At 38.3% G+C, this 13,508-nt stretch overlaps 2 protein-coding genes across 3 annotated transcripts; one reads left to right on the top strand and one right to left on the bottom strand.

Moving 5' to 3' along the window:
* Positions 1–802: 802 nt before the first annotated feature.
* cdk5r1b (cyclin dependent kinase 5, regulatory subunit 1b (p35)) lies at positions 803–5,932 on the bottom strand. Its single transcript, XM_055176885.2, has 2 exons — positions 5,647–5,932; positions 803–4,135 (listed from the first exon to the last, which is right to left on the bottom strand). Exon 2 carries the CDS (start codon positions 3,941–3,943, stop codon positions 3,029–3,031), a length of 915 nt encoding a protein of 304 aa, XP_055032860.1. The 5' UTR covers positions 3,944–4,135; positions 5,647–5,932; the 3' UTR covers positions 803–3,028.
* A 1,355-nt stretch (positions 5,933–7,287) lies between these two features.
* Positions 7,288–12,857, top strand: psmd11b (proteasome 26S subunit, non-ATPase 11b). Of its 2 annotated transcripts, none has more exons than XM_073867004.1 (13): positions 7,288–7,439; positions 8,978–9,079; positions 9,161–9,357; positions 9,521–9,578; positions 9,654–9,848; positions 9,932–10,076; positions 10,309–10,369; positions 10,476–10,538; positions 10,629–10,754; positions 10,846–10,881; positions 10,982–11,034; positions 11,799–11,940; positions 12,132–12,857. In XM_073867004.1, exons 1-12 carry the CDS (start codon positions 7,349–7,351, stop codon positions 11,938–11,940), a joined length of 1,269 nt encoding a protein of 422 aa, XP_073723105.1. In that variant the 5' UTR covers positions 7,288–7,348; the 3' UTR covers positions 12,132–12,857. The 2 variants fall into 2 exon arrangements, with proteins under 2 accessions (XP_073723105.1, XP_073723106.1); XM_073867005.1 differs by having other exon boundaries at positions 11,799–11,945.
* The last annotated feature ends 651 nt before the right edge of the window (positions 12,858–13,508 follow it).

Raw genomic sequence — 13,508 nt, 5'->3', positions numbered from 1 at the left:
TAAAGGTTAAGTTTGCTGCTGCTGCAGCAGGCGTAGTGATATTACGCAGCACCTGAAAATAGTCCCCTGCTATTCGGGCAGTGCGTAATATCACTACACCTGCTGCAGCCATGTTACATCAGCAAAGTAATTGATTATTACACCAAAATGAGAGTATAGTTCCTAGCCATATCTGCCTAGAAAATCACAACTTTTAATTTTCTGTCGGTCTTGGTACACGATACATAAGAATCAAGTTTTAAATAGGAAAAATATCGAAAATCTTGTGTTATTTTTGAGCGCGATGCTAATGGTCTAATCAGATTCAATGGATTATGCTAAGCTATGCTAACAGTGGTAGCGCCAGACCCGGAAATCTGCTGAATGGATTCCAAAAATGTAAAAATCAAATGTTTAACTCTAGGGTAGCTGGAAAATTAGCATATTTTCCAAAAAAGTGGAGTTTCCCTTTAAATGCATGCCGATTAACGTCCACATATCTTTTTGTGATGAGACCACATTGAGAACATTTATGCGTTTGACAGACACTGTGCTGTACTGTGCATTACAGGGTATACATTTTTAATCATCTTGTGTGAACCACTGAGCTATACAGGAAATCATTACATTGAGAAAAGAACATTACATTGGTAAACTGCCAATTTTCATGTTCCTAAGCTGAAGTTATGTAATAACTCCGTGCCAAAATGTGACTCATTACAATTAGGACACTGCTAAGCCAGTATTACAGTGTTATTTTGGTGATGTCAGTCGGTAAAGCTCAGCAAATAATTGCAATCCCCTCGAACAACCACACCCCTGGTTGTATTGAACCATCAGTGCATTTTATTTTTCATCACAGTACAAAAATAAATAAAAATAAGCAGGAACGAAACGAGAAAGTTCAATTACATCAACAGAGTTTTGTCTTTTTTAAGACCCCTTTACTGTGTCAAACTCCAGCTTAGAACTGTAAAGTAACACCATCAAAAATAAATCAATAAATAAACATGGCCATGTTCGGTTTTCTTACACACATCGCATACTTCTACTGTATACAAATAAACTCATACGCTCACACACTCATGCAGTCTCTTTTCGTAACACCGTTTCTTTTCAGTTCTACAAAGAATTACGCAACAAGATACAGAGAGATTTTGACAGTTTTAATCTTTTACTTATCTTTTTAAGTGTTTTGCGTTTATCCAAGGACTACTCTATGATGCAAGTGAAAAATGGCACAATTTGTGGGCTGGGGCAGGTGATAGCAGGCAGACAGAGCCCCGCTTCAGGCCCCAATGACATTAAACCCTTGCGGGCTCCTATACTGTATCTCACAGAAAAGTGCAAGTCCATTTTGCAGTGTCTAAACCTCTCCTTGAACTTTACTGAGCTTTCTTCACCTTTACATACACACAACGCAGCACAGTTCATCTGTCCATCCCACTGCTCTGGGACAAATTCAGTATCTTCAGATCAACAAGCTTTAGCATGAAGTAACAAAGAGAGACGCGATGTTCGCTTACATGACTGTCACATTATTTTTTGCTTAGAAAGAAAATCGAGATACATAACTACCGAAAGAAAGCATGCACAATTTAGCACTGTTGAGATGCTTTAAACCGATCATATAACATTCAGTCACCCGTATGTATGACCATGGTCCAAATTGATTTACATGGCGGCGATGTGCCTGCATTGAAGTAGGTATCAGGCAACTCATATATACTGCAAATGTCTTGAGGAAGCATGTTTGTTGATACTTTGGACCTGATGCTGCTCCACATGACCTTCTGTAGAAATGGACCACACCTCAACCAATTTAATGCCAAAGGTAATGACTGATGGTTGCTTTTGCTATGATATGTAGAACATCTCAACAGTACTTTACAGAGAAATTGGTTTCAGATTGAAACCGATCATCTGTCGCTATGATGAATTACCCTTGGTGTCTTTCAGATTTAAAATGGTTTTAAACTAAGCTCTTAAAGAATTCGTCCAAATGCGAATGTGCATCGACCATAATCTTCATCCTCACCGAAAGGTAGCCATCAACCTATAAGTTGTAATGGTTTTTTAACCATTTTTACAACACGTTACTAAAATCTCTAAATGTGAGAGAGAGAGAAAGAGAAATGTGTGGAAATAAGCAATAAATAACAATAAATTACGATTCCAAGAGGAGAATCCAACGTTTGCCAGCCATTGGTACGTACGTTCAGACCTACGTGATTTTCATCAAAGGTATGGCACCGTTTTTAATACATTTACATTAACTGTACACAACCCCAGTCTGAAACAAAGCAACACAATGACAATGGCTCATTGAAGCAGGCATAGCTAGATATTTGTACTTTGTTCTCATTCCCTAAACACATATGCGGATGGCAAATTCAACAGAAATGCCATTCGGATTGTGTATGCATTCAGATGACCGAGTAACAGTAAAACAACTTGTAAAGCTTTAGAGAGGTAAACCACAGAAGAGATCTGTTCAACTCATTGTGTATGGATGAAAATAAAGTAGGTCTTGCTTACGAATGTGCTGACAACCTCTCTCATCTAAAAACAGCCACTGTGCAACGTTGGCCCGTTCTAAGAGTCATATTCTTTGTTTGTGGCTTACGTTCTGGCAACATAAACATGTTAAACCTTTCACTTCATATTTTTGACTTGTATGTGCCATTCATTGAGTGTCCAGTTTTGCGGACACGATGTTTATTGTGAAGTTTTCGGCAACGATCAAGTTGTTCTGCAGCTAAACAAGTCCTCTCCACATTCATAGCCGTATGCGTTGTTGAGTCTTTCTTTTTTTCAGTGATTTAGATCGTTCACTGCTTCTCCTTTGGTTCCACTCCAGTCTGGCATTTTTCTTCAGATCCAAAATTCTCATTGCTAAAAGTAACGTGTGATTTTAAAAGACATAGACTGCGATCTCACGAACAGAGATCCTAATCCACTAAAAGGTATGCTTATTAACGTTCCACCCATTTGAAAACTATTTAAAAATGCCAGACGAGAGTGCCAACGAATCCCCCTCCAGGACTCCTCACCGATCCAGGCCGATGAGCAGACGACTCCTCTCTTCTTCCTTCTGGCTCTCGTTCTTGAGGTCTGCAAAGACCTGGGTGAAATAATGAGGATCAGAGTTGATCTGCAGCATCTTGGCGCTCATCATGTTGATGATGGAAAGACAGCGGTCCCAGAATGTCTCCTTGGAGGTCTCCACCAAGAATGGCTTGAGAGGGTATGAGATTTCATTGCCCATGTAAGAGTAAGACAGGTAGAGGCAGGTCAAGAGCACGGCCTGGAGCTCGTGCTCCGTGGCCACCTCGGAGGAAACCACGTCGCGGCAGAGCATGTAGACGAAAACCACGTTGGCCGGGGTGATGAAGCCCTGGTCTTGCCAGCCCTGAAGCAGCAGAGAACGATCCACGCTGCGCAACCATAGCACTGGGTCAGTGGGGGAAACGTGTTTGAGCCTGTAGCATCTCCGGCACAGAAATTCCCCCAGACACCTGAGCAGCTCGCTGGTGGAGGCTTGGACGATCACCCTCTTGGGCGTTCCAGGGACAGCGTTGGAGTTAGAAAGAGGTGCCTTTTTAACAGATGAAACGGAATTGTTGGAATTTTTAGAGCCTTGGTTTGATGGACTCGACTGGTCCTGGGTAAAGGAGGCGAGGTTTGCACAAGACTGCGACTTCTTGAGGTTCTCATTGTTGAGGTGGGAAACATTGTTCTGGTAGGTGGTGTTCGGCTGCACCTTCTTGGAGCCTTTTTTCTTGGTCGAAACGGCTACTATCCGTTTCCACGGCAACACGTTGATGAGCGGGTGGCGCTTCAGGTTCTTGTCTTTGGCGTTCTTGCTGTTCTGGACTGCTGTGTAGTGGCCCACGGTAGCTGGGCCATCCTCAAACAGGGCAGCCTTACGGTAGCTGGGAGAAAGGGATAGCACGGTTCCCATGGTGCCAGTACAGGAGGATGATAAGAACCTGAAGGTTAGGGATCAACTAAGGAAGGTGCCAAGTACCGGAGCTGAGGACTTGCCCCACTGCTTCCTGAGACCAACTCAATCTGTGTTAGACATCCAAATTTAGGTTGGCGCTCTATTTTAAGAAAAATGGTGTCGGGATGGATGAGGGCTCTCTCACAACGCCTGTGGGGAAAAGATTATATATCAGTAATGTACTGTGTGTCTGGCACCCACACAAATATAATGTTTGTAGGTTTCTCTAAAAATGTTGCCGTTTCAACCCATGGCTGGGTAAAATATGGACAGGCTCAACTATAAATTTAAAATAACCTAAAATGTCCATGTTTGATCCAGTCATGCACTCTAAAAACAAACAGTGCTAAATAGCACCAAAAGTGGTTCACGCTCGTAATCATAGGGGAACCATTTTAAGTGCCATATATGTAGCACCTGTGTAGAACCATATTGTGCTATATAGAACAATCAGATGGTTCTTCATACATATGTGCTATATAGCACAAAAAAATTGTTACATTGTGAGCTTTTACTGCTATTTAGCACTAATTTGTTTAGACTGTGGATTTAAACAGCCCAGCAGAGGTCAATTTAAACCCTTAGGTTGCGGGTTTGTCCATATTTTACCCAACCATGGGTTGAAACAAGCCAGAGTTTAGGATTTTAGCATCACATACCTTTCATTTTATAGTGCTAAATAAACTGTATATGCAAAATCATCAATTTAAATATTAGATGATGAGATTTGCAGTGTTTACTACAAAATGATGACAGTATTTTAACCTGACCCATAAATAGGTTTGATATCTTGCTAGCTCAAGCCAACAACAATACTGATAAATATGCTTTATACTTAGCTATAAATCGAAATAATTGTAATTTAGTCTGCATTAACCATATTTCTTACTCCTTCAACTTATCTGATTAAGTTTTTTTATCTTAATTTTAAGGTAAGTACCCTAATGTTTTCTAGACATTTTAAAGTCAAAGCACTGTGAAGTCTTTTACAGTGACCTCATAAGTCGTGGATTTACATTTCTTTATTCCACAAACAATTTAGCTGTCTTTAGCTGTATAGTTGCTTAAAATATATTTATAAAATATTCGTTAACATATGGCCCCTAGCAATGAAAGGGCCTTGACTAAAATCCCACATTTTACAAAGAAATATTTTGCTCTGTTCACCTAAACCAACAAGGAAGATATTTAAGACATCGCCATCAATGTTTACATTTCTCTTGTAGGCTATACCGACTCGTTCGTATGGGTTAAACGAAGCTTGATTCATTGGGTGTTTGTAAATGTTTTAATAGCCTACATTACAAAAACAAAACATGAAATCATCTTTGCGCCACTAATTCATATGCGCGTGGCTTAAATATATCGGCTACTGTCCAAGGTTCTGAAAATGTGCGCGCCCTCACTGCCATGTTTACATGAGCAATAGACATAAACCTTCATTCTTAACAATGAATTTCGTCTTGAAAGAAAGAAAGAAAGAAAGAAAGAAAGAAAGAAAGAAAGAAAGAAAGAAAGAAAGAAAGAGAAAGAAAGAATAAAATTATTAACGTAAAATTAAGCCAGCCTAGTTCTCCTCTGAATAATTAGCCCACCTAGAAAATATGATCAACAACAACCGCAATGCATTTAGAATCTGCATAGAGATGCTGCTTACTTACAGGAATCTGCTCTCCACCACGATGCTTCAGAAAAACAAGATCCGCAGTAATGGCTGTCTGGGTTTATCCTTGACAAACTGCGCATCAAGGAGATGCAAGATCCGCCAGAGCAAAGAATAAATTGAGAATAAAGACTGTATCCTGAATTGAAATAAAATGAAAGCCTTTATTCAAATAAACAAACAAAATCCTCACGCCTCGTCAGAAGTCTCTGTGGGCGCTCCAGTGGTCTAGGGATACTGGGTACCTCCTTTGGTTGGTGATGCTGAGGAGTGTGAAGCTGCGCTATTGGTCCACAGCACAGCAGCAGATACAAGGGCTTCAGTTTGATGTTGCGCTGTCACCACCGTCAGGAATTCGCGCACTGCGCACAGCTGTTAGAAAACCTGTGCTACAGCGCCTCCGTGTGCTGTCAAATGGTACTGTTTGCCAAAGCCCCACCTTAGACACTTGAGCAGTCGAACTTTTTTGGTCAGTCTTTAGAATTAAATTTATAAGGAAATAACTAGAGGGAAATATAAATAAATCTATTATATATGTATTTAAACACATTAGCCTATAACCATTTTAAATAAATTGACCATCGGTGTTGGGGAAAGTTACTTTTAAAAGTAATGCATTACAATATTAAGTTACTCCCCAAAAAAGTAACTTATTGCGTTACTTAGTTACTTTTCATGGGAAGTAATGCTTACGTTACTTTTAAGTTACTTTTGCATTAATTTTTCTTACTTAGCTGAGGCTTGATCTCTTTCAGGCCTTGCAGGTTTTTATGATCGCAAAAATGTCAAGCTCTGGCCTGCCATCTCCGTATCTGACTCAAACTGTTCCCACTCAGGCGCACAGAGTGCGTAATTCAATGTTAATACGTTCAGTTTAATTCAGTACATCATTTTATTTTTAAATTTAATGAATTAAACTGAAAAGTAACTCACATTCCTTTTTTTAAAGTAACTCAAATATTAATGTGTACATTTATAAAGTAATGCGTTACTTTACTCGTTACTTCAGAAAAGTAATATTATTACATAATGCGCGTTACTTGTAATGTGTTACCTTCAACACTGTTGACCACAACTATAATGTACTTATTTTATTTCATTCTCAATAAGAAATATTACATTTTATGCAAAGCTAGTTGTAAATAAAACTGCTATCTATCAGGCTATATACCAAAAAACTTTGCAATTTATAGAAAATGTCAAAGCCCATGTCTACAAAGCGAACATTTTATTTATAAACCAATTACATAAAACCTTTATTTTTATTTATTTTACATTTTTGACAATGGAATAATCTCCATGAAGTCATGATATGTCAACTCATGATATGTCAGGTCATGATATTAGGTCATTGACTTCACCAGCAAAAGCACAAGACTGGTAATGTTTTTTTCCCATAAAAGTGAATAAACAAACGCAATGGGTATTCACAGCTACAGCAGAGCTTTATTTATAAGGTTTATTTACAAACAACTCCACAATATTACACTATATTTCTCAGACGTTTTACATTGTGCATATTGCACATATAGTTTGTGACCCAGCAATTCAATTAGGTTGAGAAAAAAAAACAAGAACCAAGATGAAAAGGCAAAGGAGTGATAAGGACTACAAATCCCACGCTGTCCCCTCCCAAGTGCTGCGCACTTCCGGCTCGCATCGCAAGCGCTTGTGGGTAGTGAGCTATTTGAATAGGGAAGATGGCAGCCGCGGCAGTGGTGGAGTTTCAGAGAGCTCAGTCTCTCATTAGCACAGACAGGAACGCGTCTATTGACATCTTTCATTCAATCGGTAAAACTCTCTTCAAAGCCTTTTCTAAAACGTTATTTTTCACTTTGCATGTCTACCTTAACGCTTTATTATTAGAGGATTGGGAAGCCATGAGCCGGTGCTGACTCACTGCACATACCGAGTATGTGTGCGTCTCAAAACGTAGCGAGCTACCTTTCCAGACAACAGTTTTAGCTATTATAGATTTCTTTATATATTAAAATGAAACTTTTTACCAATATCATATTTTTAGGATATCACAGCCGTGCGCGTTTGTTTATATCAACTGCCCGAAAGCGTCTTTATTGCTGTACGTTGCTGTCTAATTAGGGAGCTCAACAGAATTTGAGACGCAACCGCTGTGTGTGGACACTACGCCTTCGATATTAGCCACTCATCCAGGCCAAGGCCCACTGTAACACATATGTAGTTATGCTTTATTTACTTAACCGTTTTATATTTTATTAAGAGAATGACTTGTTTTGAGTTTGTATTGTGTGCTGCGTATTTTATAGCCACCGTTAAACTCGCTATGATGTCATTACTGTTTTGGGTGGCGTGAACGTGACATTGGCATTATATTAATGAGATTTATTTTTCCTTATTGTGTTGATCAACCTAAATGTCTTGCTTGAATATGAAATGTTACTTCTTAAGACGGACTATGTATTTTTATGTTCAGTAGTATGTTCGAAAAATAAAGTGACATGGTGGTTGTTAGCTTAAATCTGTCAAGTCAGTCACACTTTCACGTGAAATATTTTTTTGTGTTTTTGTAAGATCTGCTGTTTTTTTTTTGTAGACTTTGTCGAAAGTTTCTTTCAATATATCTAACGCTAGGCTTTTGTATTTTTAGCTTTTTGAGCAACGAGAAACAAACTAACAGGTTGTTTGTCAGACAGAATTTAGCTTATAGCTAGGCTCATATTACTATGTTTCTTATGTTTATGTTTTCTAAGTTACATAAACCTTGGTGGGTATAGTTATTCGCAAATAGCCTTTTTGTTTAGCACTTGATACAAGGAAGTGTTTTATACAAGTAAGATTTAAATCAGGAATATGAATATGATATTTGATTTATTTATGGGACTAAAAAAGTTATGATGTTAGTTATACTTGTTTAGTTTATACGCTGGCATTTTTTACAATTTTTATTTAGCTTTATTAGACAGTTTAGTGAACAAAGGGTCATGACATCATAGAAAATAGAGAGGGGAACAATAGTTGGTAAAGGACTAGCCAGAACTTGAACTTGGACCACCCAAGGCTCTATTGCCTAACTTTTACATTACATGCATGTACACATTTCACAAAACTTTTATCCAATGTGACTGGTGTATTACAAGTTATAAATTTTTTCAGTATGTGTATACTTTTGTAATCGAACCCATGACCTTTATTTTGCTAACACTGTGATTTACCAGTTGAGCTACAGAAACACATTGGCTGTTAGGGTTGCTGTTCCTGTAGTACCCTAATGTCATGTTTTTAATATTGGAGTATGAAAGTGTGTTTGTTTTAATTCTTGACTAACTTGATCATTTTCGTGGTCGTTGAAGTGAGGCGAGATGTTCAGGAGGATGACGAAGAGGCGGTTCGTGTCAAGGAGCAGAGTATCTTGGAGTTGGGCAGTCTCCTTGCTAAGACCGGACAAGCTGCAGGTGATAATCAAGATCATGTATGAACCAGTGTCTAGTAGTGAAAAGTATTACCTTGTTTTGATTTTTATGACCTTGTTTTAGAGCTTGGAGGCCTGCTGAAATTCGTGAGGCCTTTTCTAATCTCCATAAGCAAGGCGAAGGCTGCACGCTTGGTGCGGTCACTCCTAGATCTGTTCCTGGACATGGAGGCAGCCACGGGACAGGAGGTCGAACTGTGTCTGGAATGCATAGAGTGGGCTAAAGCTGAGAAGAGGACCTTCCTCAGACAGGCCCTTGAGGTAACCATGTCGAAACCTGCTTAAACTGTCTTTGCAGACAGATCTCCTATATAGAGTATTATAAAACAGATACTGCTCTAAAATCAAGTTCGTTTGAGTGATGTTGGTAAAATAGCCAATGTACGACCTTGTCTTTGAAATCCATCATTCTTTTTCTTGTCAGGCTCGCCTAATTTCACTCTATTTCGACACTAAGAGATACCAGGAAGCCCTGCATCTAGGTAAGAATAATACAAAAACAAATTTGCGTGTCTCTAAAAAACTGAAAGTTTATAAGCTCTCTTCTTTCTCTTTAGGAACCCAGTTGCTGCAGGAACTCAAAAAGATGGATGACAAAGCTCTGCTGGTGGAGGTTCAACTACTGGAGAGTAAAACCTACCATGCCCTGAGCAACCTGCCCAAAGCCAGGGCTGCCCTCACCTCAGCCAGGACTACCGCCAACGCCATTTACTGTCCCCCAAAGCTTCAGGCGGCTCTCGATATGCAGTCAGGTAAGTCGTACTAAATCTCAACTTCGTTGATCTACAAGTGCATGTCTCATATTGATGTGTGACCTTGCACATTTCCAATCCAGGTATTATCCACGCGGCTGAAGAGAAAGATTGCAAAACGGCCTACTCGTACTTCTTCGAGGCTTTTGAGGGCTACGACTCCATCAACAGCCCGAAGGCTGTCACAGCACTTAAATACATGCTCTTGTGCAAGATCATGCTCAACTCGTACGTGAAATATAACTGCTTGCTGTTTATACCTGTTTATGTGTGGGAGCCAATGGGATAATGCACTGCTCAGTGTTTTAGTTATGTCAAGCGCTGTTAGGTAACACCGCCTTAGTAAAATGTAGGCTTTCAATTCTTCTGTAATGCATATCGCTTAGCCCATACTACCCAAAAGTATTATTTTTGTTCCATTTTGATCGATTAGTAGTTGATATTAAGTTTTTTTTTTCAGGCCAGAGGAGGTACAAGCCCTGAGCAGTGGCAAACTGGCTCTACGATATGTAGGGAGAGAGGTAATGTCTTGTCTTAATGATTTTTATACTATAATAATAGAAGTACTCTTAAGTTGTATTGTATAGTTTCACGTGTATTTATGCCCTATATATTTTTCGCCATCAGACTGATGCACTGAGATGTATAGCACAAGCCAGCAAGAACAGATCATTAGCAGACTTCGAAAAGGTGAGATTTTAAATTGACGTCAATCACTGAAGATGCAGAAATGATCCTGTTATCATACTCTGCTTTCTGTTTGCTCTTGCATATGTGAAGGCCCTGACAGATTACACTAAGGAACTGAGAGATGACCCCATCATCAACACACACTTGGCCAAACTTTATGACAATTTGCTGGAACAGAACCTCATTCGGGTCATTGAGCCTTTTTCCAGAGTACAGGTATGCGTGTGCCTGCAGAACATGAATGTATTGTTTTATGGATCAGATTTACTAAAAAAGTTGTTTCTTATGCATCTGTTCTTTTTTTAAGATAACGCACATAGCAGGTCTCGTCAAACTCTCAAAGGTATGACATGTTCTTAAAACCATATTAAAGGATCCTGTATCATTTATTTAAGGGAATAGTAAGTAAAATGCTATTCTCTGACATTAATTGGGGTCCACAGGATGATGTTGAGAGGAAACTGTCACAAATGATCCTGGACAAAAAGTTTTATGGTAAGTCTTTCTTTCATGAATCAGTTTATTTTAATTCACTACAGTGATAAATCTAAAAACGTAAAGACAAAATGGATCGCTTCTGTCATGTTAAAGGAATAGTCCATTTTCTTAAAAGAAAAATCAAGATAATTTACTCACCGCCATGTCATCCAAAATGTTGATGTCTTTCTTTGTTCAGTCGAGAAGAAATTATGTTTTTTGAGGAAAATATTGCAGGATTTTTCTAATTTTAATGGACTTTAATGGACACCAACACTTAACACTTAACTCAACACTTAACAGTTTTTTTGAACAGAGTTTCAAAGGACTATAAACGATCCCAAATGAGGCATAAGGGTCTTATTTAGCGAAACGATTGTCATTTTTGACAATAAAAATAACAAATATAATATTGACCCCACGCAATACGTCATGACGTCAAGAGGTCACAGAGGACGAACGCGAAACTCCGCCCCAGTGTTTACAAGTGTGTTGAAAGAGGACCATTCCTACGTTGTTGTATGTCAACTGATACTAATTAATGTCTTTGTGTCAGTTTATTGTTTACAATGGTCTGCAAATGTGCGTTTTATATATGTAACACGTGACCTCCCTACGTCACTACGCATTTACGTTAGGTCGCGCTGGACCGGTCCTAGAAGAAAAGTTGTGGTTTAAAAGACTCTATTTTTGATTTTTCTTGTAAAAAATCTTTCACTAGATAAGACTAGATATGCTTTAAATAATAAATACAAATACATTCTTTTATTTAATGTCTTATGGCATCCTTGACCAAGGTGAAGGTGTGCTAATCATATTTGAGGAACCCCCTGTGGACAAAACCTATGAGGCAGCCCTAGAAACCATACAGAACATGAGCAAAGTTGTGGATTCGCTGTACAACAAGGCTAAAAAGTTAACATAGGTGAGGTATGGTAAATCAAACAATGATGTAGTGCACACACACTGGCAGTTATTTGAAACAATGTGTACATAATTGAAACATTTGTACACTAAATATTTCACTAGTTCATTAACATATGTAAAATGTAATGCCAATAGTAATACATTTAGACTTTTTTTATGTTAACGGTTATTTTCTCTCTATTCCTACAGACGAAACGTCAGAAGCTGCTGCTGTGTGAAATGTTTGTATGTTTGTGAGTTTGCCTGTATGTATGTGTGTGTGTATAGCCAACACGTGGATCCGTCTCACAGCAAAGGGACAACGAAAAATGCAACAGGATCTACTGGTTCCCCAGTTGAGAATTTTTAATGTCTCTCTTTCAAATGGACAATTTCATCTGATTTCCTGTTTTTTTTTCTCTTCTGTATCTCTTAACGGCCAACGCAGGCCATCAGGGAATGTTGTACAACTACAATAAAATCCTAAAATGTCATAAAGAAATGTATAGCTCTTCTACATTTAAAGTTTTTTTTATTACAGCAACTTTGATACACGGACTCTTGGGTTGCAGTGATCTGCGGTTCATTGGTTGCTTGCAGAAGAACACATTTTTCCTCCAGTTTTTTTTCCGATTTAATGGATGTATGTGTCTGTCACGCCTCAGGTGTGATTTTAAAGGTTTTTGGCAGTAATGCAGTTTGAAAGGCTCTGTAATAAGCACAGTTGCCAAACATATAACCACACACTAGAAGATTATTTTTGAAGTTCATATGATCAAGAGTATTGTTTGTCATTTACTTTCTTAGTACGCTGTCTTTACAGTTTTGTACTTCCAGATTACTGTTTGCCAAGTAGGGTGGTTATATTAAGTGGCCCCACTCTCACAATTGTTTTACTGTACTCCTCTTTGATAAAGTACTCCTATTCTCAAGACACATGTTTGTCTGCTTTGAAGTTCATTCTGTCATTTCTTTAACTATTTTTCCTATGCTCTTTTTGAATCAGTGCAAACTTCATTTGTAGTTTGCCAGCAATAGAACACGGAATAAGTCAAATACACATTAAGTGTTGTTTTTCATGGAATTTAAAAATCCATTTTTATTTTGTTCTTTGTTTTTTAACTCATTGCTTTGGTGAAAAAGTAAACATTCAGACATCATTTCAAACAAACATTTTATTTAATGATAAATATTCACAAGAGTAATTCAGGTGTGAGAATGGTGTGTTAAAGTGTACTTTTGAGGCCCAGTGTTCGAGCGCTCCCTGCATGCGTTTGTGATTGATTTGTTGTGGCAATCTATCAGATTTTAGTGGAATATAAAACACATTGGAGGTCATTTTTTGTGACTAACAAAGAAAGTGGTCCAAAATCTTTCTATCTGAAGCTCGAATTTTTATGTATTGAAGTCTTGGTAGGCAGATTTCACTTTGAGAAGTTTTTTGTTTTGTATGGGTTGGCTTGTTTTTTAATTCCATGTAATGGTTTAAGGGAACTAATCCTTGTTTGTAAATGAGTAGGGCATTTTACAATTATGTGAAAGCCATAAAGGTTCAAGTTTGCCGTTTCGTGTGTTTGTTTTTAAAGA

Source organism: Misgurnus anguillicaudatus, chromosome 4 (genome assembly GCF_027580225.2).
Source record: "Misgurnus anguillicaudatus chromosome 4, ASM2758022v2, whole genome shotgun sequence".
In the NCBI taxonomy this organism is placed as follows: Eukaryota; Metazoa; Chordata; class Actinopteri; order Cypriniformes; family Cobitidae; genus Misgurnus; species Misgurnus anguillicaudatus.
The sequence above is the reverse complement of the archived record's forward strand: the minus strand, read 5'-3'. Positions and strand labels throughout refer to the sequence as shown.